The sequence below is a fragment of the Lutra lutra genome, chromosome 1, assembly GCF_902655055.1.
Source record: "Lutra lutra chromosome 1, mLutLut1.2, whole genome shotgun sequence".
Lineage (NCBI taxonomy): Eukaryota > Metazoa > Chordata > Mammalia > Carnivora > Mustelidae > Lutra > Lutra lutra.
The window spans coordinates 203056033-203083604 of record NC_062278.1 but is presented as its reverse complement, the minus strand read 5'-3'; the positions used below and the strand labels follow the sequence as shown (position 1 = coordinate 203083604).

Here is a 27572-nt window from a genome sequence, read left to right as displayed (position 1 = left end):
AGACACATGTCACCAGAGGTCTAGATGTGTGTCCCATTCCCTCGGGACCAGCTGTGAGGTGGGCAGAGCAGCAGGGCGGAGGGCTCCTCGTCATGCCCTCAGCCCGCTAGGAGAAAACCTGAGCCCCAACTCAAAGCAAATATGATATAACACAAAGTTTTAGGAAATGTGTGGTTCAGATGATGTCATTTCATCTATCTTATGCAATTGCAAAGATGTACTGCCCATCAGTAAGTAATGACTGAACACCTGCTGGACCCTGAGCCACATTTGGACTCTTTCTCCCAGCTAATAAAAGTGGTCCTTCAAAAGCACCCACCTGGTCACCGCGCCCCCTGTTAAGACTTCTGTGGTGGCACCGCTAGCCGTCACTCCTTGGCACACCACTGCAGGCACCTTCCGCACCCTCCTACTAGCTCTCCACACATGCATTCCTCCCTCGGCACCTTGTCTTGTCCAGGCTGTTGCTGCCCTGGTTGACACCATAGCCTCCAGAGCGCCCTTCCCTACTCCTCCCTCGGAGCTGGTCCAGATGGGCCTTTCAGGCCTCTGTTCAGGCATGGCTTTTTCTAAATCCCACCGCTCTCCACCTCACACCCCTTCCTGGGTAAGGTGCTTTCCTTCCTCCAAGCTTCCCACAGCCCGTGGCCTGCCTCCAGGCTGCTGCATCACAGTCCAAGTCTCCCTTTTCCTGTCCCTCTCCCTTCTGGATCACCACTTCCCCTTGGCAGGGACTGAGTGCTGTGCGCCCCATGCCTGTCGCAGGGGCCCCTAGGACATGCTTGTGACATGAGTAGCTGTTGACACCCCTGAGGAGGTGGGGGCCAGAGGCGAGGCAGAGAGCAGGCTCTCTTGTTTGCGGCAGAACAAAGAATACGTGTGCCGTGGCCATGACTACGAGAGGCTGGAGGCCTTCCAGCAGAGGATGCTCAGCGAGTTCCCGCAGGCCGTTGCCATGCAGCACCCAAACCACCCCGACGATGCCATCCTGCAGTGTGATGCCCAGTGTATCTTTTGATGCTTGGTTGGGGGAGGTGGGCTGGGGTCCGGGAGGTGAGTCCCACCCAGTCGGCTGTCCCTCTGCTGTAATGTTGGCCTTACAGGCTAGGTTACCCATCAGTCCTGAATGGAGTGTGTCCTCATCACATCGGACCACACTCAGCAGGGCCTTCATACCTCACGGAGACAGCCATGGCATGCTCTTAGCCGTGGAGGACCTGAAGCAGGGCTTTGGGGGGACCTCTACACCTAGGCTGGCTGCTACCGTGACCTTAGTCCCTGCCTTGCCCTGTGAAGGAGCTGCCTAGGCATCCAGGAGCAGTCAGTCAGCAGGGTGATTTGGGGTTCCTTAGGACTTTCGCCCCAGGGATAACCACCACTCTGTGCCCTGCTGCACTCCTGTTTGTCAGGAAGATGGAGGCACAGCCCAGGGGGTGGGGGTGGAGGGCGTGGGGAAGGAGATGGGGAACACCTGTGGTTTTAGTGGCACTTGGTAGTCTCCAGGCACAAACACTGGCCTGCCCCTCACCCCCTCACACAGCTTCCTGGGAGGCCTCATGTCAGTCACCCTGTCTGTACAGGCTTGCTCCAGAGAGGGAAGGGCAGGTGGACCCCCATGTTATTTCTCCACAAAAAAACCCAAAAAGTATTTTTATCAAAAGATTGTCCTGCAGGAAATACAGTTTAGTGACATGGACAAACCCTGGCCCTTAGAACTTTCTTGCTCCTGCACGGTGGGCACTTGCCTTCTCCTGACCCCTCTCCCTACTTTCTTGGCTGTTGACATCTCACCTTGGCTGAGTGCTCAGGAGATGCACTCTCCAGCCAGAGCTGGGAGTGGGCAGACATGGAAATTCAGTCTAACGGTGCTTGGGTCTTGTCTAGCCCTTGGGATGCAGCCGCTGCTGTCAGTCGGGAACAGGGGCTGGGGTGCTCTTTTCTCCTTCAGGGGAGGACCAAAGTCAGTACTCAGATCCACCTTTCTGGCAAGTCTGGGTTTTCCCTTCACTTCCTGCCCAGACTTGCAGATCTATGCGGTGACGCCCATTCCAGATTACGTGGATGTCCTGCAGATGGATAGGGTCCCGGATCGCGTCAAGAGCTTCTACCGTGTCAACAATGTGAGGAAGTTCCGGTATGACAGGCCTTTTCACAAAGGCCCCAAGGACAAGGAGAACGAATTCAAGGTGAACAACTCTAGGAAAGCCGGGGTGGTGCTTCTAGTGAGGCCAGGGGGAGGCCCCACTTTCTCGGGGTCTCACCGCTGTGTCATCCTTGAGGCAGGCAGGTGTGGCAGAAACCACTCACCGGCCTGTAACTGCCTGTGCCCTCCTTGCAGAGCCTGTGGATCGAGCGCACCACACTGACCCTCACCCACAGCTTGCCTGGCATCTCTCGGTGGTTCGAAGTGGAGAGGAGGGAATTGGTGAGACATGTTTCAGAGGGGGCTGATCCCCAGCCCCAGCTTTGGGGACCTTTCTCTAAGGATTGAAGACAGAAAGCCAGACTCAGCCGCCTGCCTGGCGGAGGCTGCCGCGGGCCAGTCCTGTGCCAGGGGCTTTGTACACCCTCTCTCTTTGAAACCTCACCGCACCCCTAGGCAGCAGAGATTTTTAATCTCCCTGTTTACAAATGTGGAAGCTGTTCTCTGAAGCTCAGGAAGCCAGAGCTCTCTGACTTCAGAACTGGTGCTCTTCACTCTTTACTGTGCTTCTGAGTGCCTACAGATCAGAAGAGAACATTTGAAAGAAGTCAGGAAGTGTGAGGTCCACGGGAACAAGGGTGGGAATCAGCATTACTGGTCTTGGGCCCCCACTCTCCGGACTGTGCTGGCAGAGGGGTTGTCACTGTGCCTGGGATGACAGTGTGTGCTGTGTGCCCACAGGTGGAGGTGAGCCCTCTGGAGAATGCCATCCAGGTGGTTGAGAATAAGAACCAGGAGCTGCGGGCACTGATCAGCCAGTATCAGCACAAACAGGTGCACGGCAACATCAACCTGCTCAGCATGTGCCTGAACGGCGTCATTGACGCAGCTGTCAACGGGGGCATCGCGCGCTACCAAGAGGTGAGTGGCCCAGACCACACCAGCAGCAGGCGGCCCAGCGGGGAAGGTGCTTCTTGGGGCTCTTTTCTTGAGACTCCAGCCTCCCAAGGCAGCCTTCCCAACTGCCCTCTCCGAGCTGTGCCTCAGCTGACTCAGAATGGTCCTGGGGTGAGGCTTCAAGCTCCCTCCTGCTCCCCTTTCTGTGGCTTGGCTCTCCCACTGGACCTTCTCTTTTTTATCCTTTGAGCTCGGACAGATGGGTAATCCGTCTAATTATGGAAGGTGTTAAGTGGCCTCCAGGAGGAGCCCTGGAGCCCAGCCCTTCACAAGGAGTTGCCAGTGGCTAAGAGCCTGGCGCTGCACCCTGGCCACCAGCCTGGCCTGCTCTCCCCAGGCCATCCAGGCTCCCTGAGGGGCTGGGACTAGCATCCAGGCTTAGATTATTTGGCTACCTTCAGTTCTTCTTAGGCACCAAAACCACCCCTGTGACTGCAGGAGGTTCGAGCAGGCCAGGCTAGAGAGGGTGTGAGCACTGGCCAAGGAGGCAGAACCTGCTTTTCAAGTGGCAGTTTCCACCTCAGAGGCAGTCCTGGAAGGAGTCTCCCGACTTAGCCTTTCCTTTCACAGGCCTTCTTTGATAAAGATTATATCACCAAGCACCCGGGAGATGCAGAAAAGATCACCCAGCTCAAGGAGCTCATGCAGGAGCAGGTATGTCATGCGGGCCTTTGGGGCCAGTGGCCAGGAGGGAAAAGCTAGGCACCACAGGACCATGTCAGTTCTCAAGGGCTACCCCCTGGCTTGCAGAGTGACCCCGTCTGTCTCCCTAATAGGTCCATGTCCTTGGAGTTGGGCTGGCCGTTCATGAGAAGTTTGTGCACCCAGAGATGCGTCCTCTGCATAAGAAGCTGATTGACCAGTTCCAGATGATGCGGGCCAGCCTCTACCATGTAAGCAACCCTGCAGGGGCCCATGCTGCACAGAACCAGCCTTTCTTGCCCAGTGAGCAAGCCAGTGCAGCAGGCCTTTGGCGGGGCGGTGGGGGGTGGTGTGGATGAAAAGCTGCTCCCGCCACAGAGAGCCAGGAGGCAGAGGTGAGTGCTGTATCCAGGTGAAGGTTGCCCAGGACCCCTCATTCAGTCCTCTCCCTGAGGAGGAGTCAGATTCAAGGGCAAAGGATGTTTTCCAAGATACTGCGCTGGTGAAGAAAGATTTTCATATGAGGAGGAAAAGAGCTAAAATATATGGCCCACATGTAGACATCTCTTTGGAGATATTTTCCATCCCGAGAACCTACAGAGGTAAGAAATAGTCTGAGCCAGCCCCCTCTCCCCATCTCCCTCTTTCTCCTCTTTTCCTTCCCATTTTATGCCCTCTCCTCCCCCATCCCTCTTCCTTCTCTTTACCCTTCCCCTCTACCTCCTTTCCATCCCTCACTCCTTCTTCCTCAGACCCATCTGGTGACCCAGACTCACATCTGACAAAAGCCTGGAGTGAGTAGTATTTCTGTACTGGCTGCTCTTAGAGGGGTCAGCCAGGCTCTGAGCCTGCCCCAAGCTCCAGAAGTTCCCTCGGACTCTAACCTGCCTCTTAGCCTCCATGACAGGGTTCAGGCCAAGGACTGATGCATGCAAGCAAAAGGAGAGCCTGTGTTCCAGGACTAGGGTTCAGTGGTCTTGAGCCCCCGTTTACATGCCCTCACCCCATTTTCAACCATGAGGCTGACTCCAGGTGTTTTCTGGAGAAACTTATCTGCTAAACAGGTTGGCTGCTAGATCTCAGGGGGTGTGAACCCAGTTCCTACGGCAAGGGAAGCAGGGCTGTTTGGTGTGGGGCAAGGCCATCAAGGACAAGAGGGTCCTCTTCAGGGATGATCACTGGCCTGAGGGAGGCTGGGCCACTCAGATTCAGCAGATCTGGCCTGTTGGGGTTCACTTGCATTGTTCTTGATGCTGGAGCTTCTGGTCATGTCAGGCCCCCAGTGCAGGTCTCAGCATTCCTGCACAGGTATAGATGGCACAAAACGTAAAAAAAAAAAAAAGAAGAAGAAGAAGAAGAAACTTGTCCATAGTTTGACAGGTGGGCACATTTTCCAGAGGGAAGTCCACAGAGCCTGAGGTCTCCCTTTTCTGTAATGATTCTCCCACGGTATTTCAGGGTGAAACATTGCAGAGAAAGTGAAAGTCTGGTGGGTATTCCAATTATCTCTCATTCTCTGCTGGTCTCTGCTGTGTGCAAACTTCCCTGTCGCAGCAGGTGACCCAGGTAGGCTAGAGCCTGGCCAATGGGACAAGGGATGTCCTCTGCCATGCAAGGCTGTTGGGCCACTGCAGCAAAAAACAGAAAATACCCACATACATCAGTGTCTCCAGAGCACACATGGAGGTGTCCTCTGCAGTTTACCCTTCTTTTTCATCTCCACGTGTTTTGGAAGAAGGGGGTAGAAAACTGGCTGTTTCTTCAGGCCAGGCTCAGAAGCATCCCCAGTAGGACTTAGGGCCCACAGATGGTGAAGGATTGAAGAACCCTGGATGGTTGTGCTTTGTTTCTCCAAAGTCCACAGACAAGGATCCAGACCAATGTACTATCACCCAGGAGGGTTTGGGTTCAAAAATTTCTGCCAAGATATCCATCTACTTAATAAGAATGTAATCATGTTAAAATAGTAGTGTTTTTTGATGACTAATGTCAGGATCTGGGGTCCGATCTCTCCACACAGACCATGTCACAGGGAACTTAACCCAGATCACTAAGAGCTGGACCGCTTAGCAATCCAAGAAACCCAGCTTACAGAAGAGGGGCCCACTGACTGACAGCTGATGGTCAGCTCTTCCTCTCCGGCTCCCCCGGCTCTTATTCCTCTTCTGCCCTGAGAATGCCAATAACACACTCCCATGAACTCAGAGCATCGGGCTCTTCCAGATATGCTCTCTTCGTGGGGTCATCCACAGGCCTCTCAGCCTCTGGTCCAGACTCCGGTGCGGTTGAGGGGGTGTTTAGTCGTGAAGGGGCTGTTGCCCGCAATGTCAGCAGTGCAGGCTCAGCCAGCAGTATCAGGTTCTTTCTCTGACATTTTTACCACCAGCCCACTCTTCCCTCTCAGCCCTTAATGACGCTTTCTTTCCTCTGATGAAGGGGCCTTCATGTCTCAACAGGAGTTTCCGGGTTTGGACAAGCTCAGTCCTGCATGTTCAGGCACCAGCACCCCGCGGGGAAACGTCCTAGCGTCCCATAGTCCCATGAGCCCTGAGAGCATCAAGATGACCCACCGCCACAGGTATGGCCTTAGGGTGGGGAGGGTCCCCTCCACAGAGGTCAGTCCGGATTGCAAAGGTCAGAGCAAGGAAGTCTGAGATAGTAGGAGTGGGTACTCGCTCCCGTGCCCTCTCACACATGCACATGGCCAGCACACACTCCCACCACAGGACCCACGCTCACAGCCAGTCATCCTGGGTGACAGAGGAGTGTGCATGGTACTGTGAGAACACGGAGGAGGGGGCATTCGGGGTTAAGTCTTAAATGATAAATAGAAGTCTCTGAGGCAGAAACAAGCTGGGGTGAGGAGGGCGATGGAACAGGATCCGGCAAAGGGACCGCCACGTGCAGGCACCCCAGGAGGTGGCCAGGCCGGCGTGGTCAGCCCCACCAGCAGAGCCTCGTGGCTGGAGTGCAGGGTTTTGGGGCACGGAAGGGGGCCAGTGCCAGCTCTGGAGGGACCTCCTTCCTTCAGGCCTTCTGTTCCCATCCCAAGGGGAATGAGGGTCCCCAGTTGGCTTAAGGAAGAGAACCACATGGTGAGGTGGAAGCAAACCAGGTCATGGCTGGTCTATCCAAGCTCAGGGGGAGATGCGCCAAGCCTCCGGGGCAGGAAGGCCCAGTCAGAGGAGGAGGGAGGGAGAGGAGCCTCTCCGGGTTTGTCTTCCGATGGAAGCAGTAAGTCAGCACAGACCACGCCTCCACAAAGGAGAAGGAAGGAGTGAATGAGGGCTGTCTACTATTGAGAGAGTGTTGTCGAACCTGTGACCCCAGATGTGGAGGGAAGCCAACAGAGGTTGCCAGTCAGCTATTTTGGTAGCTTGCCCCCAATGGGAAGACACCCCTGGCCTAGGAGCCAATCCCAGCAGAGGGTGGCTGCTGGTTCAGACCAACCCCGCATGGCAAGGGGACCTGGAATCTTTGACCAGATTCAGCATATCATTTTCAGTAATCCTAACTGAGAAACTGCTGACGTCATCATACTGAGTAGCCATAAAGCACCGAACTCCCAGTAGAGACTTTGCCAGTCTACCTCTGGCCTTCACAAACCAGGGGAAGCCTGAGCAGCAGGTCAGGGTTCCCAGCTGTCCCAGGCCTCCAATGGATATAAGCATTAGCTATGAAGCCCTCCAAGTCAGTGTTGGCTGAGGCTTGGCGTACAGCCCTTTACACCATCCTCTTCCACCTAGCAAGCTTTCTCAGCTCCCAGCCTGACTTGTCCCTATTTCCCACTCTCGTTCACAGCCCCATGAACTTGATGGGCACAGGCCGCCATTCATCATCCTCTCTCTCCTCACACGCATCTAGCGAAGCGGGAAATGTGGTGATGCTGGGGGACAGCTCCATGGGCGAGGCTCCCGAGGACCTATACCACCATATGCAGGTACCAGAACTGCCCCAGGAGAATGGCCAAGGCACCGTGAGGACTTGCCTCTCTGCTGACTGGTCTGGTCTGAGGGCTGATATCAGTTCTCCAGTTTCTGAACTCAGAACACCCCGAGCCAGTAAAACTGCCTTCCCCTCACACCATCCTGTGTCACAGTTCCCAGGCTTTATTTCCCAAGAAGGAAATCTAGCTTCATTCCTGGTTGCTCTTGGAGATTCCGTGGGATAGACCCTCCTCCAAATTGCCCTCCTTCCTGGCATTCCTGATGGTTAAGTCCTGCATCCTCTATCATCATCACTAGAGTCGACCCAACAATCCTGCTCCACAGGTGGCGTGGGTGACCCTTAGTGCCAGCCACCAGCCTGGCCTCCATCAGGACCCAGGCTACCACATCTGACACTGGGTCTGGGTACCTCATGGCATGAAGAAGCCAACTCTGGGCCAGTCCCACAATCCCGGCCATTCAGACCTCTATCCTGCTGATTTTTCTCCCTTTGCAGCTCGCGTATCCCAACCCCAGGTACCAGGGCTCAGTCACCAACGTCTCTGTTCTGTCCTCGTCCCAGGCAAGCCCTTCTTCCTCCAGCCTGAGTTCCACTCACTCAGCACCATCCCAGATGATTACCTCTGCCCCTTCCAGTGCCCGAGGTAAGGAGGGCAGGGTGCTGCTTGTAGAAGGGAGAGGACAGGGCCTCGTGAGCCCCACTAGTCCTCATCTCATCTGTGGCTCTGTCTTTGAAAGTGGCCCTGTGACTTAGAGAATGTTCCCCTTTCAGCACTAAGGACTCGAGGGTTCTTAGCCCTGGCTCTCTCTCTGGCTGGCTTCAGACTCTGCTCTGAACAGTGGATGCCACAGAGGGGGCCAGCTGTCGCATCTCCATCTCAGTAAGAGGACGCACAGTCCATGAGAAAGCTCAGTTCTTTTCCGTTGAAATATCTACAAGAATAAAAAAGTTAAGGTACCAGTGAGTCTTGTCCTGAGGAATTGAGCATGACTGCACAGTGTGAAAATTCAATTTGAAGGCTGAACTTAACCCTGGAAAATGTTATTCTAAAAAGTAACAATAACCAAAAAGACCTTGTTCAGTTGAGAAAGGCTTAATCAGGAGAAATGGCTCTGTGAAAAGCTGTGTACTTTGCCAGTTATTGCCTGATTTCTTTTCAGTCTGCTAAAGTCTCGTTCTCTGAGAGCCTGCATCTTTTTCACAGTCTGCTCCTAGTTCTCACAGTGAAATCTGGTCCTCTGTCCTTTTAGACAGAAGGGTTTATGGTGGAAGGGCAGTTGGCTGTGGGAACTCAGACCTGGTGCTTCCCGGGATGGCTGTGCGGGACGGTGACAGAGGGAGCGGTCTGAGCTCGCCAGCCTGGCCTGGCGCTGGCCGTTGCTGTCATGAGCCCATAGTCTGAGTTCCCTGGGACTGGAGGCATCTAAAGGTTCAATTAGGCTGGCTCACTCCTACAGCTGGAAGCAACTGTCACCTGGGAGCTCAGCTGGGGCTATCGACCTGAGTCCCTGTGTAGGGCCTTTCCCTGCAACCTGGGCTTCTTATCACCCAGACTTGGAAATCCCATAATGTCCCTTTTGGCCCATTCCATTGTCTGGTCAAGTGCCTAAGGCCAACCTAGATACCGGGGTGGGAAATGAGACTTCACCTCACGGTGTGAGGAGAGGCGTGTGTATTTTTGGAGGGAAGGCATTGCAGGTTGCCATCTCTGGAGGCAAGCTATCACAGGAGCCAAACTTCAGGGTATCACAGAGAGAAAGGCTGACAGAAGCCCCTGCCCTTTCTGGAGTAGACATTAAGTACAAAAGTAAACAAAAGGGCTAAATGGAACTGGGCCCAAAGTGCAGACGAGGGCAGAGGCAATGAAGAAAGAGCAGGGATTCATTCCCTGGCAGCCTACACCATCCACGCAAGTTGTGTGCAGGCCTATTTGGAGAAAACCATGGGCCCCATAGGGAGCCTACCAGCAGCAGGCCTGTGAGAGAAGATGGAGAGGTCTGGACCCAGCATCGCAGAGGAAGACTAATATTTTCAGATAAATATGGGAGATGCAGTAGGCGATGCCCTAGGGGCACAGAAGGAAGAGAGCAGTCCACGCTGTTTCTGGGGTTATGAGTGAAGGGAAGGCTTTCATGGAGAAGGGGTTCTGGAGGATCCTTTGCATTGGAGGCACTTTCCCCCCAATCCAGGAGTGGTCATGACACCAGTGGCCTTCCCCACCAGACCCAGTGACACTGTCTGCTATCGTCCCTGTTTTGGAAACCTTCAGAAGAAAGGCCTACAAGGCCTTTTTCTAAACGCTTGCCCTCTTTCTCAACTCTTGTGAGTACGCAGCCCCCTCTAGTGGTGAAAAGACTGATTGGGCCGAGGGAATGGGCATTCCGATTGGTCCTCCTTGAGTAACTCTGTGGTGCTGGGACTTAGCCTCCCTTTGGTTTAGCCAGGCTACCACACAAGTAGTACAAAAGTCCTGTGACACAGAAGCCCTTGTGGTGTTTAAATATTTTCATGAAAAGTAGCCATCAGTCTCTGCTCCTGTGGGACTGGCTGCCCAGGGCTGAGGCCAGTTGAAAGAGCAGTGGATGGCAGAGTTGAAAATCTCAGCAGTAACACCGAGCACCCCTTTGTTATAGCACCAGAGGAGCCTCCATCCTGTGGGTTCAGATCCTTGGGCCTTCGGGCTGCTGTCCGCCCATCCTAGCACCCGGACCCATAGCAGGACCTCGAGTGTGCAGAGCTGAGTTTGGCCTTGTGAGCCAGGCTGCAAGCTGCACGAGGTCGGCAGTCTGCCTGCCATGTCCCAGCTGCCAGCCTGGTGTGTGATGCGTGTTAGAGTCAACTCTAACTGCGTGGTGTCAGGGTGCAGGTCTCCTCTGTGCACATAAGTGGAGGGGAGCCCTGTCCAGAGCTGTGGCTGCCGGGACTCAGGGAGCATCCAGTTCCTTGCTAGAAAGGCACTATAGAAATGGGTGGAATTAGGAGCTCTTTTCCATTTGTCTCTAAACAACCCCTACAAATTTTTGTTATATTGACTTCTGCAAAGTATGTAAGCCTTATCTTCTGGGTCTAAAATGGGCACAAAAGGGGTAGCTCAAGGAGCCTGGGGGCAGGCTGAGTGCAGAGACCTTTGTCAGTTGTCCCTGAAGGTGGGAGAACCACATGCTCTAAGGAAGGCCCCGGGGACCCTGGGCTTCAGGGACAGAGCCTCTGGAGCTGCAGATTCACCTCCCAGATGGAGCCCAGGGGCCAACCGGTGTCACTGAGAGCAAACCACAGAAGGCCTTCTACCACTGGAGCCAGCCATAGTCTGCCAGGAGGCTAGTTCCTCATGGACTTGCTGGCATCTGGCACGATGTGTGGGGCACATGTGGAGGGCCTTCCAAGTTATCCATTCCCAAGGAAAGCTAGCAAGTTATTCTGTCTGTTTCTGTGGAGGGCCCCCTCGTGGACCATGGTTGACAGGTTCCTGGGCCTGCAGCTATGGGCTGCATGGATGGGGACCCAGCTATACCATGTCTCGTGCCATCTGGCCTCTGTAACAGCCCCTTGGGCCAGAGATCACTACAGAAGCCTCACAAGAGAAGAGCATGAAACACGTCAACTCAGGAGCCTGGGTTCAAGGCCCACAAGTCCCAGACTAGCTCCATGACCCCCAAGTTCACTGAAGGGGGAGTGTCAGAGTGAGAATCCCTGGAGAGCCCCCTGAACACAGGGCCCTGGAGCCCCTGCCATTCTGGCTCTGGAGCTACAGTAGGATAGCCAGGAAGCCGGGGCCAGGCTCTAGAGGATCAGAATCTGGAAAGGAGAAGACTCTGGGCAAAAGTGCTAGGGAGCCAGGTGAGAGCAGGGCCAGTGGGGTCCAGAGGCGGTAAGTGTATGGAGACACCGGGGATCATAGGAGCTGTGCCATTGTGTTACCCAAGTGTCTCTGTCTCTGTGTGATGGCTCCATTGCCAGCTGGCCTGTGCCCACGCCTGGGCCCCCTGAGAGAGCCTACACCCAGGCCACTCCCATCTCCCAGGTGCTGGGGGCCCTCTGGGTCCTAGCTCCTGTCCTCAGTTCTCCTCATGATCTGCCTCTGAGCGTGGTGAGGGGGTTCCGTCAGTGGGCCTGCGTTGCCCCCTCCATCTGCAGTGTGCCTGCTATGGCCGGGACAGCAGGGGCAACCCCCCCCACCATCTCACCAGCAGACTGCTTCATTCCTCCTGTGCTTGCTGAGCTCATCCTTCCGCCAGCTGCGAGGGGATGCCAACCTGCGTTCCCTGGCCCCCAGGATGCTTGCCCACTGGGCCCTCCATCTGTGGCTTGTCATCTGTGCGTGATTGTTCTCACTTGGTTACAGGCTCTCCCTCTCTGCCAGATAAGTACCGCCACGCCCGGGAAATGATGTTGCTGCTGCCCACGCACCGGGACCGCCCGAGCAGCGCCATGTATCCGGCAGCCATCCTGGAGAACGGACAGGTAGTAGACCCAGACTCCTGACTGCCCTCTGCTGCAAGTGTGTCGGCCTGGGCTTCTCTCATTGCATCTGCTAGGCTTTCTGTGCTGTCATCCCAGCCTCCTTCATTCTGCCTTGAGACCCTCAGAAGGCTGCTGGGCCCCTGGACAGGGACCGTGGTGGCTCTGAGGACCAGCAGCCCAGATGGAGTGCAGCTGTGGGGAGAATGGTGGCAGGTTGGAGCCACCATTGCTCAGGTAGCTATCTGTCCTTCTTTCCTGTCTCCTGGACTCCTCAGCCCAAAAAAGTCTAGCAGAGGGAACTGGTTCTTTCCTGTCCTGGGAAGGTCATGGTGGACACAGGTCTGGAGGATGACTTTCCTCCCTATGTGTGTGAAGGGCACCCTCACTCAGGCAAACTCTGCCTCTTGCATCCATCCCTCCATCTAGCCGAAGCCCATCACTGCCTGCTGGGACTGCTCCCCACCATCTGCACAGCTCTCCAGACACCCTCCCTGGGGGCCTTGAACCAAAAGCCATAGGGATTAGCTCCTTGCCCTGCCTGGTCCACCTGCCCTTCTATCAGAGTCCATGAGAGTCACCTTCAAGCATCTGTCACCTAGTCCAAAATACCAGCAGTTTCTCAGAGGTACCTCCGGGGGCCGTGCCAGTGGAGGGAGCAGGCCTGCTCTGTAGCTGCTTATCAGATCAGTGGGTCCTGTCTGTGACTTTCTGGGCTTGAATGCTGCCCTTACCCTCAGTGCAGGCTTGGGCCTATGAGGGCACCTCTGGGAGGCTAGGTCTGCCAGTGCTTAGGGGTGAAGGGTCCCTCATCCTTTCTGCCTGTGGGCCTCCGGGGCAGGACAAAAGGATGCAGTTAGATAACCTCAAGTGCCCGTGTCCTTTCTCTTGGCCACACCCGAGACAGTCTGGAGCCCAGCCAGACATGGTAGGGAATGGCCTCCAATGCTGACATGGCAGCCCTCAGAGCCTGGTAGCGAGGGCCAGTCTTCCTGGGGCCGGCCTGAGCTTCCCAACACATCTCCAGCATGAGCGGTACCACTGCTTTGATTTCCCGGTCTTCTCTTCAAATGTCCTGGCTCCTGGGCCCACAGCACTGCCCCCCAAGGTATAACTGGTTGTTTTCACCCTCTTTGATATTTCTCTCCTTCCCTCAGCTGCCAAATTTCCAGCGGGCCCTGTTCCAGCAAGTGGTCGGATCCTGCAAACCCTGCAGTGATCCCAATCTGTCTGTGGCTGAAAAAGGTATTGTTCCCCTTCCCAGGTGGCCTCCCCCCATGTCTGTCCCCATCCTGAGCGTCTGACTCTTGTCCCCAAGTACCACCTGGCCGAGGCTGCACCATACTTCAACACCCAGGCCTGTCTGTCTGTCCAAAGTCCTGACCAACTCCTGTGCTCACTGTTAAACCGACGTCTGGCGTGATGCTACATTTGGATCCTGTTAGTCTGTGGCTCTCCCTCCCCAGGGCCCGCCCTCTGAGAGGCCCCAGCTACTCCTGCCCTGGGCCCACCGTTATGGACACTTAGGCTGTTCAGACTGTGGGCAGTCAGTCCCCTGGGCTCCTCCCAACCAGCCCCAGAATTCAGCAGGCTCTAGGGCCTCTTTGGTCACTCTCAACTTGGGCCCTCAGGAACCTCTCCTTGTTGCTCAGAATTGGCATACGGCCGAACAAGCCCCTGGAAGAATGGGAAGAACCAGCTGTGGCAAAGTGAACTTCCCCAGAGACCGTTCTCTCCAGGGGAGCCCCGAGTCCTCTGAGTCCAGTCCTCCTGCAGCCACTTGGGCTGGCGGCTGCTGTGAGTCCATCTTCTCCATTGTGAGCCCATCAGTGTGGGCATGAGACTAGGCAGTTAGAACAGAGGCTGCTTGGCTCATGGATTCAACCCAGTGTTCTGCCACAGCAAGCCTCTGCAAGCAGCAGGCTCGGGCCCAAAGGCCCGCAGATGGGGATCAGAGTGCAGTTTAACACAGAGCAATACCTATCCGAGGACTGTGCTACCCCACCTGCCCCCCAGCCCTGGCCCCATCCTGGCCCTCCTCCCTGTAGCGTCCCCTCCCTCACCTCCCTCTGTTGGGCTTTAGGACACACTCAGTCCCTGGGAGTACAACCTGCTGTCCCATCAGAACTGGTCCCTCCAAAGCCGTCATCATGTTGTCATTGCACCTCCTCACCAACTGCTGTCTGCTGTCCCCACCGTCATTGTTCCTCTGTCACTCACCACCGAGGACAGGCCTCTGTGTCTTCATTAAGGAGACCAGACATGGGGTCCACAGCCTCGGTGGCTGGTGGGCATCAGCACCAGGTGCTCAACCACAAAGGCCATGGAGATTTCCGGCTGAAGATGCCTCCCCAGCCTCAAGGCAGCGTGTCCCCGAAGCATGCAGCCCCTTGGACCCTGCCCCTGTTACAGAGGCCTCTGGGGCCAAAATCCACTGTGCCTTCCCCTGAGATGTGGAGCCATCTGACAGCTAGCCGAGAGCACAGATGGGCTCAGATCTCAAATGGGTGCTGGGGGCAGAGCTGGGCCCTCTGCCAGCTGGACACAGAAGAGCATCAGGCGTCAGACCAGGCTGCGGCAGGAAGCTGGGCACGCCCGCCCACAGGTGTGGGAAGGAAAGGGGCTGAGCCCCCCGCGGGCACGCCTATCCACAGCGCCGGCGCTTCGAGGCAGCAACTGAGACATCCACCTAGTAGGAGCACACAGGCCAGAGCCATGACTCCCGTAGCCTCTGCCAGGATCCTCCAGGGCAGGAGCGGCACGCACTTGTCACCATTCTCTTGTCATCGGGATCCTGAGTCCCACAAGGACTCCACCTCTCTCACTCGTGGTCATCTCTCTTTGCCAGCAACTTTCAGCCCAGACAAGCTTGCCCTCAGGGCTATCGGCTGTGCAGCGGGGATCTCAGGCCAGCCCTGGACCTCTGTTAACAGGACAGAGAGAGAGAGGAATGGCCAGGCCACAGCAGGGGTTGCCCCCTCCTCCTAGGCTGAGTCACTCCAGCTTCGATTTTCCACTAGCCCCGGTGCACCTGGGCCACGCAGCTCCCGGACGTCAGGCTGCAGGGTGAACTGGATGGCTTCTCGGTCACATGGATGGGCTCAGGCAGGCGCGCTTTGTAAAGCCCTGCAGCCTCCCCAGCTTTCTTCCCCCAGAGCCTCCCTGCCTGCAGGTTACTTCGGGCTCTTGGGTGAACTTCTGCAACCCCGCAGTTCTTCTAGGGCCTTGATGTACACGGAGAGCTTGGGCTGTCAGCACCCTTTTGGGGAAGCTACCCAGACCCACCTCCAAGCTTCTTAATTTCTAAGATTCGGTGGCTCTTTTCAGTGCTGAGGACCCAGGAGCTCCTGCCCCATCTTGCAGAGAGCCTGTGGGAGAATGGGCCTGTCCTATTCTTCAGGATCCTTGGGCTCCCTGAGGAGGACTTCTGGTAGAATCCACCTGGTGCTGTTCATCAGATTCAGAATTCTTTCCTCCTTTTAGGCAACAGCTGAGTGCCCGTCCTCCCCGTCACTGCCTCGCCCTTCCTGCCACCAGCCGTCCACCATCCCACGGGACTGTGCAGTCCTGAGAACTGAGTCTGTTCAGACAGTGGAGTTCTGCTTTGTGTTCTGCTGCAGGCCCCCACTCCAGTTCCAGACCAGTGGGGAGGAAGAGGAAGGACATCACCACTTTATCTCAGGAGGGGCCGGGCCCCTCCTGACCACATCCTTCTTGAAGGCTGGATTCCAGCTTCTTCCCTTCCAGAGCCTCTCAGGCCCTAGCTTTCCCTGCTCAGTACCTGGAGCAAAGAGAGCCCAGACCCCAGACTCCTGAGGCCCAGTTTAGCTACAACTGCCTGAGTACAAAGCCAGCGGCCAGGTGCACAGGTTCTGAGCTGCTGCCCTGCCCCTGACAGCCCAAAAGGGAGATTATGCTTCCCGGCTCCACTGAGGTAAAGGCACATTTCTTGGTGGTGGTATCGTGTCTCCAGGAGGAGCTGGCTAACAGGATTCACATGTCCTCTGCTGCTCTGCTCTGGTAGAGGGCCCCTCGGAGCCTGAGGTCTAGCCATTCCTCGATTCATCTCCTTCCTGCAAAGTCAGTCATCCCAGCCATGGCTCGGGGACGGGGAGCAAGTATTCTGGCACTGAACGCCTTCCTTAGCACAGGTGGACACTCTTTGTTTCCCTTTGTCCAAGGCCACTCTACCTTGCGTCTGTGGCATGTGGGTGCCAGGAACGGGATCTTTCTCTAAGGCCTCAAAGCACCATTGGTTCCACAGTCCTTCCCCTTCTTAGGGAAGCTACCGGTCCAGCCAGACCTGAGCTACAACTCTTGAGCTGTATACTCTTTCCTCCAGCAGGCACACTGAACACCGGTCCCTGCCTGAAAACCCCTTGTGCTTTCCAAACCCAGTCAGTGGGCAGAGCTTGCTTGCCACAGGCCCTCTGGGACCCAGCCCCTGCCCAGCCCCCCAGCCGGGCACTAGCTCTAGGAGGAAGCGGTGTCTGCCTCCTGCCCTCGGTGCTCCCTGGTTTTCCCACTGGGCCAGGGCAGTCAGAGAACCCTGACATGGCTCTGGGGAGGAGCTCTGTGGCTGCCCTCTTCTACATTCTGTCTCCTCAGCCCGTTCCACTCCGCTCTGCTCATTTCTTCTGTTCTCTGTCCTCTTCCTGGCAAGTCCCACAGGCTGCAGACATTCATTCCTTGCTATCCTCTCAGCTTGCCTCCCCCTAAGTATTCTTCAGATGCCCACTCCCTCTGGTGCCATCCTTGTAAGCAGCTTCTGTCCCTCTCCTCTGGGCCACAGCATCTCACTTGGCCAGCTTTTGGGGGCGCTGGCGTGTCACTCCTACACGTGCTGGGTACATAGTGCACACCTGGAGAAGCCAGAGGCCATAGAATGGGCTTCTCCCCGAGGATGGCTCAAGAAGTAACCTCCCTTCCTGCCGTCTGTTTCCACCCTTCAGCGGGGCCAGCAGCCCCCAGCAGCTGGAGCCTGGATAGTGGAGCCCAAGAGGCCCAGCCCTTCCTGTCTGCCCACATGGGGCACATCCTGGCCCCCCCAGTGCCTCCCCGAAGCCTGCTGCATGGTAAGAAGACCTCCAGCGGGTCCCCCAGATAGTCCCTGGTTTCAGACTCTACTCAGGGGCAAGGACAGCAGCCCTCCAAACTAAGAAGATGGCCCATTCTCTGGGCTAACTCAGCCAAGGAAAAACCATCCCCACCACGGGAAGGATCCTGCTGGGCTTTGGGGTCTGTGAGGTTTCCAAGTACAGCAGGTGAGCTCAGTCAGGCCTTCCCAGCCAGGGGGGCCGAAGACAATGGAACCGACTGTGCCAAGCCTGCTACCCACCAGCTTGCCGGAGGGCTGCCAGTTGGCGGCGGCCTGTCATCCTGTGGGCTCTGATGTACTCGACCTTCTTGACTTTTTGTGTGGCACAGGTGTCTTTTACTCCAGCAGCCTGTTTTGGAGAACTCCAGTGAAAAGAGAGGTTTTCCTGTGGCCTTCAACACCGAGAGGTCCCCAGGAGCCTCTTCCCACGGCTGCCCAGTTGGACCAGCAAGATGTGCCCACACAGCCCCAGAGGGGTCCCAGCTGAGGCTCTGGTTCTATTCCCTTTGCAGGTCATTACTCCCTACACTTCGACGCCTTCCACCACCCCCTGGGTGACACCCCCCCAGCCCTGCCTGCCCGGACTCTGCGCAAGGTAATGTACTGAAGCAACAGTCCCAGCGGGGTCGGGGGTGGTGAGCAGAACCTTCTGGTCTGCTCTGGAATCAGCTCTATGAAATGAGCGACAGCCCTCCCTGCTCCCTCCCGGAGCACCCAGCCCGACGGAAGCTAGGGGTGCCCAGGGCCATGCTTGAGATGCAAATTACTGATGTGTCCTGGAACCAGTGTGAGGGGCCAGGGAGGTAAGGGGGACGGCAACACACGGTGCCAGGGTACACGGGCAAGGGGCAGTGAGGGGCTGGGGGGCTCCTGCTGGTGTTACCAGGTAACAGCACACAATTCAAGAAGGCAAGAAATACTCCCATGGTAGATAGTAGATTATTTTAAACTGGAGTCCAGTCAAAAAAGCAAGAGGCAGGAGGCAGCAAAGTCTCATGAAAACTCACTCGTTTTTCTGCACATTGGAAAAGATGGACTCGGTCACAGGTTTTAGCAGCAGAGCCCATTCATCTGGCCCATGGTCCTGGGGGTTCTTCCTGCTCTGCCCACTGGCCTGCTGACCCAGCCTTTCTGTCAGCACCCCAGAGCCACAGGGTGCAAGTGCCTAGTGCTCAGGGCAGAGCCATTTCTGCCCACAGAGATAGTGCTGATTCTGGGGCTCCCCTGGCTTGCTGGGAGGTGGCTGCCGAAGAGACCAGTGGGCAGCCAATGAGTGCGAGCACCTGGCCCCTTCTCCACGCAGCAAGCCGCCAGCCCATCCGCAGGAGAAGTTCTAACATGCCCACCCTTTGCTTTGCAGTCTCCTCTCCACCCTATCCCGGCCTCCCCCACGAGCCCCCAGTCGGGTCTGGATGGCAGCAACTCTACCCTGTCGGGCAGCGCCAGCAGCGGCGTGTCCTCCCTGAGCGAGAGTAACTTTGGGCACTCCTCGGAGGCCCCGCCTCGGACCGACACCATGGACTCCATGCCGAGCCAGGCCTGGAACGCCGATGAAGATCTCGAGCCACCCTACCTCCCTGTCCACTACAGCCTCTCCGAGTCCGCAGTCCTGGACTCCATCAAGGCCCAGCCATGCCGAAGCCACTCAGCCCCCGGGTGCGTCGTCCCTCAGGACCCCATGGACCCACCCGCGCTGCCACCCAAGCCCTACCATAGCCGCCTGCCAGCCCTGGAGCACGAGGAGGGTGTGCTGCTTCGCGAAGACGCTGACCGGCCCCGGGGCCTGCACCGCAAGGCCTCGCTGCCCCCTGGGAGCGCCAAGGAAGAGCAGGCCCGCCTGGCCTGGGAGCACAGCCGCGGGGAACAGTGAGGGGCAGGGAGGCGGCAGGGACACCGCCCGAGGTGAGCAGCTTGCCCAGCCACTCCAGGCCTGAGAAGCAAGTCCCCCCTACCCCAGGGAGCCGAGAGGCCCGGCACTCAGGAGAGAGCCACCCCGAGTCTACGTTCTACTGCCGTGAACTCGTGTGTTGCCATGTACAGAGGCCACAGCAGCATGAAGGGTTGTGGCTTCTCTTTTTAGTTCATTTTCTACGTTTCCATTTCTATGGGTTTTCCTTTCTTTCCTTTGTGCAGTAGATGCTTTCTTCCTCCTGCAGTTCCAGACCACGTGGAGCTATACGGAGATATTGCACAGACAGAATTGCTTTGCAGCTTTGCAGGGCCCGGGGGTCAGAGCCCAGGCCCTCCCTCCAGGGCAGAGAGGCACAGAAGAATGGAAATTGCACTAGGGACTTCTTCCGCTGCTGCATGGACAGAAGAACTCATGGTTGTATTCAGGGATTGCAAGGACCACGTGGACTACACGTCACAGGTGGACAAGGGAGCTACAAGCCGTTTTGCACAAAAGCCTACCCACCCGCCCACTCTTCCATCCAGGAGTGTGCACCTGAGGGGCTGCTTGGGCCAACCTGCCAGCTCAGGCATGTGACCTGGCCTAAGGCACGCCCAGGGCACACTGCCAGGCTTCCGTGGGCCAGCCCTGCCTTCCACTCTACCTTGGATTTTTCCCTCCATCGCTCTTATTTCTGACCATTTGCTCACTTCCACTCTCAATACACCTCATGCCCTGCAGGAGCCCCCCTGCTGGGAATGGATCTGCAAAGGTTATCTCCCACCCTCTCGGGTTTGAGTGGGGGTATGGAGCCAGAGGGACTGCCCTAGGCATCTTCCTCCCCAGGGTCCAGGAGGCCAAATGTTGAGAGAAGAGCTGGCATGGGAGTGAGGCTGGGGTGTGGCAGGGGCCGGAAATCCTCTGAGCTTTCAGAAGTGGCCAGAATGCCTGTCGTCCAGCTCCTGAATCAGGGATTTTCAGCACTACCTCTGAGCAGTGGGGCTGGCTGCCCAGCCAGGCTTCCAGCCCTGAGGACTCGCAGTCAGGTTCAGCAAGCTTCTGGGTAAAGAGGGTGGGAGGGAGCTCCCCCTTTTGGAAGCAGAGAGCCAAGCAGGTTGAATTATCCTCTTCCAAGTGGCCAAGTGCAGTTGTCGTCTCAGCCCCTGCCCCTTGTCCCGCTGCGCCTCCCTCCCCCACCCCCAACATACTCCAGGCCCACGGGGACCACCACTCAGGGTTCGGGGCGGGCATGAGGCTACTTTCTCCAGCCTCCCCAGTCTGTTGGGCAGAGGGCAGTGGTGTCTTTATAGGAAACTCTTTCAGGTCAGGGCATTGATTTTCCTCTTGGTTCATTATTTGGGGGGATAGGGTGGGACGGGAATATTATCTTACCAGGGTGCTTCTAAGTTACTTTAAAAAAAATAGTCTACAGTATTTTTCTTTCATTTGCCTGAGTTCACAACTTTGATGGTCACAAGGCAGCCTTCTCCTTGTTGAGCAGGTGTGTTCTCCTGTTGTTCTCTTCTGCAGGCCTGACTCCGTGGCCAGGCCCCGGGCCCTAGACCCCCACCCCTTCCCTACAGTCCCTCTTTCCAAACAGACAAGGCCGGCCAGGGTGTTCTTCTCTTGTACACGAATGCCAGCTTACTGAACAGGAATGCCAGCAAGTAACCTATTGGGAAAGATGGAGGGGTGCATTACCCTCAGGGCATCTGGGGGGTGCTTCTCACCAGTGTGGGTCCTTCCCGATACTGTAAGGATGGCTCCAGGCAGAGTGGATCAGTCATCGCAGCCCCAACCTCAGAGGGCAGGCCTGGAGCATCTGGTGTTCACAAGTGTTAGAGGGTCAGGGGCTAGCTCTGGGTGTGAGACTTCGGTGGGAGGGCAACTTCAGAGTTTAGGGCACTTCTGAACATCAATCCCTGGACAAGGCAGTCATTGCATAAGAACATCGACCTTCTCCACCTGGTGGCACAAGATGGTAGGGCGGGGAGTGTGGGTTGGTTTGGCCTTGCGTTTTCATGCAAGGTGAGGAGGTTTGTTTTCCCTTTCCATTTTCCCCAACTGGATGAAAAGGACATAATCCAAATCCCTTTTGTTGGAGAACGCCAGTCTGAGGGGAAGTGGGAGGCCAGAAATGAGAATCCTCCAAAAAGATTGTGAAACACTGATTTTCATTCTTTCAAGCTTATTTGTAAATACTTATTTGAATGCTGTGTATTTGTACAGGAATTTGAGCAAAAAATGTATAGAGTGTGATGTCCAATTGGTATTCAGCCCTATAAATGTGTTTTTAACCTCCAGCATTCTGTGCTCATTTAAAATAAGACTTCTAACCATTTCTTTTATGTATTTATGTTTTAAAAAGTGATTTAAAAATTATCTTACCTGTACCAGAAAGCAAAGTTAAAAGAAAAAAAAATTTGTACTAGTGTCCCAAGAGGTATTTTACTGTATATATTGTGGTAGCATGTTCTAAATCCAACAAGTAATGTGAATTTTAGATGTAAATATCTGCCACTTGATTTTTTCCTTTCCCCACTCCCTTGACTGCTGTGATGTGAATTAAAGATGAATACCTGATACTGACCCACTGAATTCATTGAATTCACTGAATGGGAGCAGCCCAAGTGCCCCCTCTCCAATCCTCGTCGCTGGGCTCCAAGCCCTTTAGCCCCATAGGAATCTCTCTGCCCAGAGCACAGAGCCAGCCTTTCCAAAGTCCTGCCTTGAGACAGAACCTGAATGGAGGACAGGCAAAGAGGAAACCCTCTCCAGTGCCTGTCCGCTGACTGGTGGGCCCCTACCTACTCGAGGCGCTCCCGGCAACCAGGGATTCCCCCCGAGCGTCGCCGCCAGCGGCGGCAGTCCAGCCCTTTAGCTCCCCACCGACGCGGGCCAGCTCGGATCGCACACCAACAGCGCTTAACCAGGCCAGGCGCTTTCCTGGGACCTGGGACGGCAGCTTGGGGAGGGGGGTTGCTTCCTATGGGAAATCCTCCAGCCCAGCGTCTGTCCACCCGAGCTGGTGTCCGGTCAGCCCGAAAAAGGCGGCCTCCAGCCTAATGCGCACCTTCGGGCCTGGTCGACAGGACTCGCGGGCGCTCCCCGAAGCCTAGGTCCCCCACTCGGGATCGTTTTAAAAAATGGAAAGGACCGTCACCCGAAGCCTGCCCTTTGGGCAGCGATTGACGCCAGAGATGCTGGCCTGCGCCACAAGTCGGGACCCCGGAAGGAGAAGTCCTCGGGGCTTCTCGGGCCAGCGTAGGGCCCAAAGCAGAGAGTACTTGGGATAATTCTGGGGCGCGGACCTGCGTCCGAATCCCACTCCAGCCCGAGACTTCCGGCTTCAGGCACCGCCGCTGCCCCTACTCAAGATGGCGTCCCGGGCCGCTTCCGCCGCCCCCGCGGCCGCTTCCGGCCGGACGCCCTGGTTCAATCAGCGGCCGACAACTGTCTAGGGCTAAGGGCGGGTGACGCTACCAGCCAATAGGAAAGGGCAGCGTGGAGCCGCCGGTCTGGGCTCCCAGGCGCGTGGACCAATAGGAGCGCAGCCTGTGGGAGGGCGCGGGGGCCGCCCGCCAATGGGGAACTACGGCGCGCGGCCGGGACCTGGAGGTAGCGCCTCAAGGCGGGCGCGGTTCAGTCGGGCGGCGGCGGCGGCGGCGGAGGAGGAGGAGGAGGAGGAGGTGGAGGATGTGGGCCACGCACGGGCTGGCGGTGGCGCTTGCTCTGAGCGTGTTGCCGGGCGGCCGGACGTTGCGGCCGGGCGACTGCGAAGGTGCGGCGGGGCCGGGGTCCGCGCGCCAAGGCTGGCTTGGCGGCGCTGAACACCACCGAACGGCCGAGAGGCCGGGGCTGGAACGGGAGGGGGCGGCGGCCGGTCCCAGCGGGGTCCGCCCGAGAAGGAGCAGACGCCGGCCTAGGAAACAGCTCTCGGGCCTAGGAAGCTAGTCCGACAAGAAAACGTTGGGACCAGATCGTGGAGAAAGCTTGGCTTGACATTGCGATAACGCCGGAGTTTTTGTCCTTTCCCATCACTGGGGCAGAGGCTCTCCCTGGCTCAGGTCCGGAGCCCCTAGGGCCAGCCTTGAGCACCGCGCCGGGTCCGGTGGGCTTGCGGAGCCGCACCTCGGGGTTCGGTGTTGTGTTTGGAAATGAGAAGCATTTGGATCGTTTTTGTCTTCGCTCTCCGGTTTGGCCTCTTATGAGGTCACAGTGAGCCCATCTCAAGGACACGTGTTCAGTCTCGGCATAAACTTTGTGGAAGGAGCAGGGAGGAGCCGTGTGTGGGTCATTTGGTGATGCTCGTTCCCCGCGTGCCCTGGGTGTACCAGGGGACCCCAGCAACCCGGAGCCGGGTTCTATCGGCCTGTGGGCACTTGAGAAACCCCGGTGATGGAAAAACTCACCTCCGTGTCTCCTATTAAAATTGCTGACCGTGTTCCCTCCTGGTGGATTGGGGTGCAACTTGGTGGTAGCTGAGCATCTCCCTTCCCCCTCTTTTCCAGTCTGTATCTCCTATCTGGGAAGATTTTATCAGGACCTCAAAGACAGAGATGTCACATTCTCACCGTCCTCTATTGAAAAAGAACTTATAAAATTCTGCCGGGAAGCAAGAGGCAAAGAGAATCGGTTGGTGAGTAGCTGGTTCCCCTCCCTGGCTGGCCCCACCCACTTGTGCTCAGGAGGTGTGCTGTTGTGTCAGTGTGCTGGTGTGGGACTTGAGTGCTTTCATGCATTCTGGAGTTGGGCTATTTTTTATCATGTTAGTATTGACTAAGCACCTACTGTGTGCCGGGCACCGGGGGGATCAGTGGGGAGAAATGACAGTTGGGCAAATGATGCCATGGGATGAGTGTACTGGAGAAAATGACCAGGGTGCTGTGGCAGAGAGGGGAGATGTAGATGCAGGTAGAATAGTCAAGACTCTGAGGAAGAGCATCTCTGGCAGAGGGAACAGCCATTGTGAGCAGGAGAGGCCATGAGCAAGGACACAAGAAGATAACAAACTGGGCACGGGCGGGGGGCTAGGGCTGAATTGAGGACAAGAGCCTTACTAATGAACCAAGGACTTTTGTAGCTTTAATTTCCCTGGCAGTCGCTGGTTTGTCTGTCTCTGTTTAAAGGTCTGAATCCTGGTGACTCATAAACTTATTTGGAGGCTGTCAACTCTGGAACTGGGCATGTATTAAGAGCCCAGGGTTTACACTGACCGAACCTGACTGCCGGTACAGGCAGGGCATGGGAGCATGAGGCCCTGCCAGAGAGAGAGGTTTTGAGCGGTCAGTGTGTTGCGGAGGAGAAGGCCCTCCGGTGGAACCGCCTGAAGACCACTGTCCTCTCTTGCTGTAGTGCTACTACATCGGGGCCACAGATGACGCTGCCACTAAGATCATCAATGAGGTGTCCAAGCCCCTGGCTCACCACATCCCTGTGGAGAAGGTCTGTGAGAAGCTCAAGAAGAAGGACAGCCAGATCTGTGAGCTCAAGTATGGTGAGTGTGGCCAGTCCTTACCGAATCAGCACAGAGCCTTCACGCTCAGGCTTCACGGAGCTGGCTTTCTAGCTGGGACAGGCTGGTGAGAGACAAGAGCGCGGCCAGTGAGCTGTGTAGTGGACCGGTGGTGCCAAGTGAGGGGTCGGGGGTACGGATCTGGCAGGAGAGGCCTCATGGAGGAGATGACACTCAGCAGACCTCAAAGGCGGCAGATCAGCTGAGATGAGCTGACGGAAGAGCATTGCAGGCAGAGGACACAGTGTAGGACGGGTGGGCAGGGCACAGGGCCTCGCAGGCTGGTGAACATTTGGCTTTAGGTCTTTAATCTGAGTGAAGTTGGGGACGTGCTTTTGTTTGGTTTTGGTTTGCAGGGGCACAGAGAGGTTTTTTCCCCCCACAAGACTGATTTATTTTAGAGAAGGGGGGAGCAGGGGGAGAATCTCAAGCTGGCTCCCCACTGAGTGTAGAGCCCTATGTGGGGCTTGGTTCCACGATCCCCGATATCATGACCTGAGCCGAAATCGAGAGTCAGACGCTCAACCAGCTGAGCCACCCAGACCCTGGCAACACGGGTGTTTGAGTGGAGAAGGGATGTGGCCTGACCTGGGTTTAATTGGCTCATCCTGCTGAAGGCCCAGTGATCTTTATTTGAAGAGAAATGCTGTGTGCAGACAGGCAGGCCCAAGAGTTCCGGGCGCTGCGGCACCCCTCTTGTCGAACAGATCTCTGGTGGAAAAAAGCCGGCCAGGTCCTCAGAGTCAGGACCAGGAATAGTTATCCTTCTCTATAAAACCAACATATTTTATTGTGACTCGAGTGTCCAAGGGCCTGTGTTTGCCCACTTGTGTCAAGGATGCCTAGTCTCCTGAGAGGGACCTGGGGCAGGAGCAGTTGGCTCACAGTCTCTCTGTGCTCACAAGTCATGGGGAGTAAGCTCCTAACCAGGGCCTGTGTGGGGAAATTGGAACTAGGGGATCTGTCTGCTCTGTCACCCTGGAGCTGTCACTCTGCAGTGACTTCATCTCTACTGTGACTAGCTGTCAAGGCACTTGGGCGGGGCGGGGGGTGCGGAGCAACACATTTCTTCTGTAAGGTTCGTCCTATAAGGACCACGTGGCCTCTGTCCCAGTCCTGGGCAGCACTGCATGTCCGGGTGGACGCTGCCTGGGTGAGACCGGCCTTCTGGTGAAAGGGCCTCAAGCCAGTTCCCCCAGGTCAGGGCGGTGAGCACGGACACGCAACTGCAGGTGTCGGAAATGTTTGTCCCCCTCCAGCCAGTAGGGCTGCTTGTTTTAAGGGCTTGGGGGGCTGTACAGGGGTGACCCTTCCTGGCACTGGGGGCGGGTGGGGGTATCTGTGGCCACTCCCACCAGCTCTCCCTGCTTTCTCCTCCAGACAAGCAGATCGACCTGAGCACGGTGGACCTGAAGAAGCTCCGGGTCAAAGAGCTGAAGAAGATCCTGGACGACTGGGGGGAGACGTGCAAAGGCTGCGCGGAGAAGTCTGACTACATCCGGAAGATTAACGAACTGATGCCTAAATATGCCCCCAAGGCAGCCAGTTCACGGACTGATTTGTAGTCGGCCTGGTCCCTGCTGCACCTGAGGGGAAAGCAGCTCACCTGCGTCTTCCCCACAGCCTTTTTGTAATTTATTTTTTAGGCGGGCTCCTGACAGTGTCAGGTGTGAAGCCTGGAGCTTTCCTGACGAAGCTGGCTCTCCAGCGCCCCCCTGGGGGGATTCACTTTGTTCTGTTGCTGGTTTACTCTAGGACTTCAAAGTGTGTCTGGGAATTTTTTATTAAAGGAAGAAAATTTCTAGCTGTCCTTGGAGAATTAAAGTGAATCTGAAATGGGATTTCAACCCTATCGAAGATCCCACCAGTTTATGCTTTCCAGTTCACAAAGAATTGTCCGATATTGTCACATCCATCCCTCAGCAACCAGGGCTGCAGACGCCAGGGCAGGACGCGGGCTGAGGTGTCGGGCGGGGGTGGGGGTGAGCCCCGGAGTAGGCTGTGCCTGATGCGCCACCCCGAGGTGACGTCAAGTGGGAGTCCCAGGAGAGGAGTCAGAAGCTGTGGGGCTTTGTGCAGAGCACAGGGGGTTGAATCTGGTGTACGAGGGAGGGGCTTTCGTGGGGCCTTCTCAGAGGATGACCTCAGTAACTGCCAGTGTTCAGTACCCTCACGTTTCTAGACATGCTCTTGGCCTGGCTACCTCTGCCCACCACCGTCCAGATCCGGCTGTCTACTTGGTTTGTGGTCTGGTGTCCCAAGCTTCTGATGCCTAATTGGGGTTCTGCAAGACTTACAGGGGTTGGTTTATACAAAGTCAGTGAGAGGGTGCCTTTTGCCTTGTTGATCAAGAGAAGTCCAACCAATGAAGTCTTGTCCCCAGAGTCTGGTTTTTCAGTTCCTCTCCAGGGCTGGCTTTGGGAAACTCAGTTATCAGCATGAGCTCTGACTTGGTGGAGACCCCTCTGCTTCTTGGGTTGCCAAGACCACCTGAAGGGAAGGACTAAAGCAGTGCTTCCCAAGAAGATCTCAGATCACATCGTTTATGCTGTTAAATTCAGTCTGCCTCCATAGGCCTCACCACCTGCTGTGGCGTCCACTAAGGAGAGCCAGCAGCAGTCCCACATTTCGTATCTTCAACACCAGGTTTCTAGGAGGGAGGCAAGAAGGTTGAGCTACTTCTCAGGCCAAGACTTCCTTCTTTGGAGGAATTAGGTGGGCTATTAAGATCTGACAAGTGCAGTGCCCTGAGGCCCCGCCAGGTACTGGGAAAATCCACACCTCAAGACAGAAGTCTTAGGAGGCAGACAGCCGTGGCCTACAGGCCACACTGAACGCAGGCACAGGGAAAACCACCCAACCAGTACTGCTCTAGGGCTGACCCCCAAGGCAATCTACAAAGGGTTAACTCATTCCGGAA

At 56.3% G+C, this 27572-nt stretch overlaps 2 protein-coding genes across 5 annotated transcripts in view; both read left to right on the top strand.

Moving 5' to 3' along the window:
* DOCK3 (dedicator of cytokinesis 3) overlaps positions 1-21777 on the top strand; it is a 564947-nt gene extending 543170 nt beyond the window's left edge. For 2 of the 4 annotated variants that reach the window (XM_047693084.1, XM_047693058.1), the window contains 14 exons: positions 866-1007; positions 2020-2186; positions 2339-2425; positions 2885-3064; positions 3671-3754; positions 3877-3993; positions 6199-6320; positions 7544-7682; positions 8186-8333; positions 12033-12151; positions 13306-13393; positions 17101-17223; positions 17759-17841; positions 18607-21777. In XM_047693084.1, the coding sequence (XP_047549040.1) occupies positions 866-1007; positions 2020-2186; positions 2339-2425; positions 2885-3064; positions 3671-3754; positions 3877-3993; positions 6199-6320; positions 7544-7682; positions 8186-8333; positions 12033-12151; positions 13306-13393; positions 17101-17223; positions 17759-17841; positions 18607-19116 (2109 nt within the window). In that variant the 3' untranslated portion in view covers positions 19117-21777. The remainder of the gene's footprint in view (positions 1-865; positions 1008-2019; positions 2187-2338; positions 2426-2884; positions 3065-3670; positions 3755-3876; positions 3994-6198; positions 6321-7543; positions 7683-8185; positions 8334-12032; positions 12152-13305; positions 13394-17100; positions 17224-17758; positions 17842-18606) is intronic. The other 2 variants (XM_047693067.1, XM_047693073.1) reach the window with 2 other exon arrangements.
* Positions 21778-22283: 506 nt separating this feature from the next.
* Positions 22284-26462, top strand: MANF (mesencephalic astrocyte derived neurotrophic factor). The gene is made up of 6 exons (XM_047739385.1): positions 22284-22401; positions 22491-22570; positions 22684-22918; positions 23649-23776; positions 24493-24634; positions 26033-26462. The coding sequence occupies exons 1-6, from the start codon at positions 22284-22286 to the stop codon at positions 26215-26217; spliced, it is 888 nt and encodes a 295-aa protein (XP_047595341.1). The 3' UTR covers positions 26218-26462.
* Positions 26463-27572: the final 1110 nt, after the last annotated feature.

Excerpts from the sequence above, each read along its gene's own strand:
- MANF (XM_047739385.1), top strand. The coding sequence starts at position 22,284 with ATGGAAAGGACCGTCACCCGAAGCCTGCCCTTTGGGCAGCGATTGACG. Across the intron at positions 22,571-22,683 it reads GCTTCCGGCCGGACGCCCTG|GAGCGCAGCCTGTGGGAGGG; the intron begins GTTCAATCAGCG and ends GTGGACCAATAG. Across the intron at positions 22,919-23,648 it reads GCGGCCGGGCGACTGCGAAG|TCTGTATCTCCTATCTGGGA; the intron begins GTGCGGCGGGGC and ends CCTCTTTTCCAG.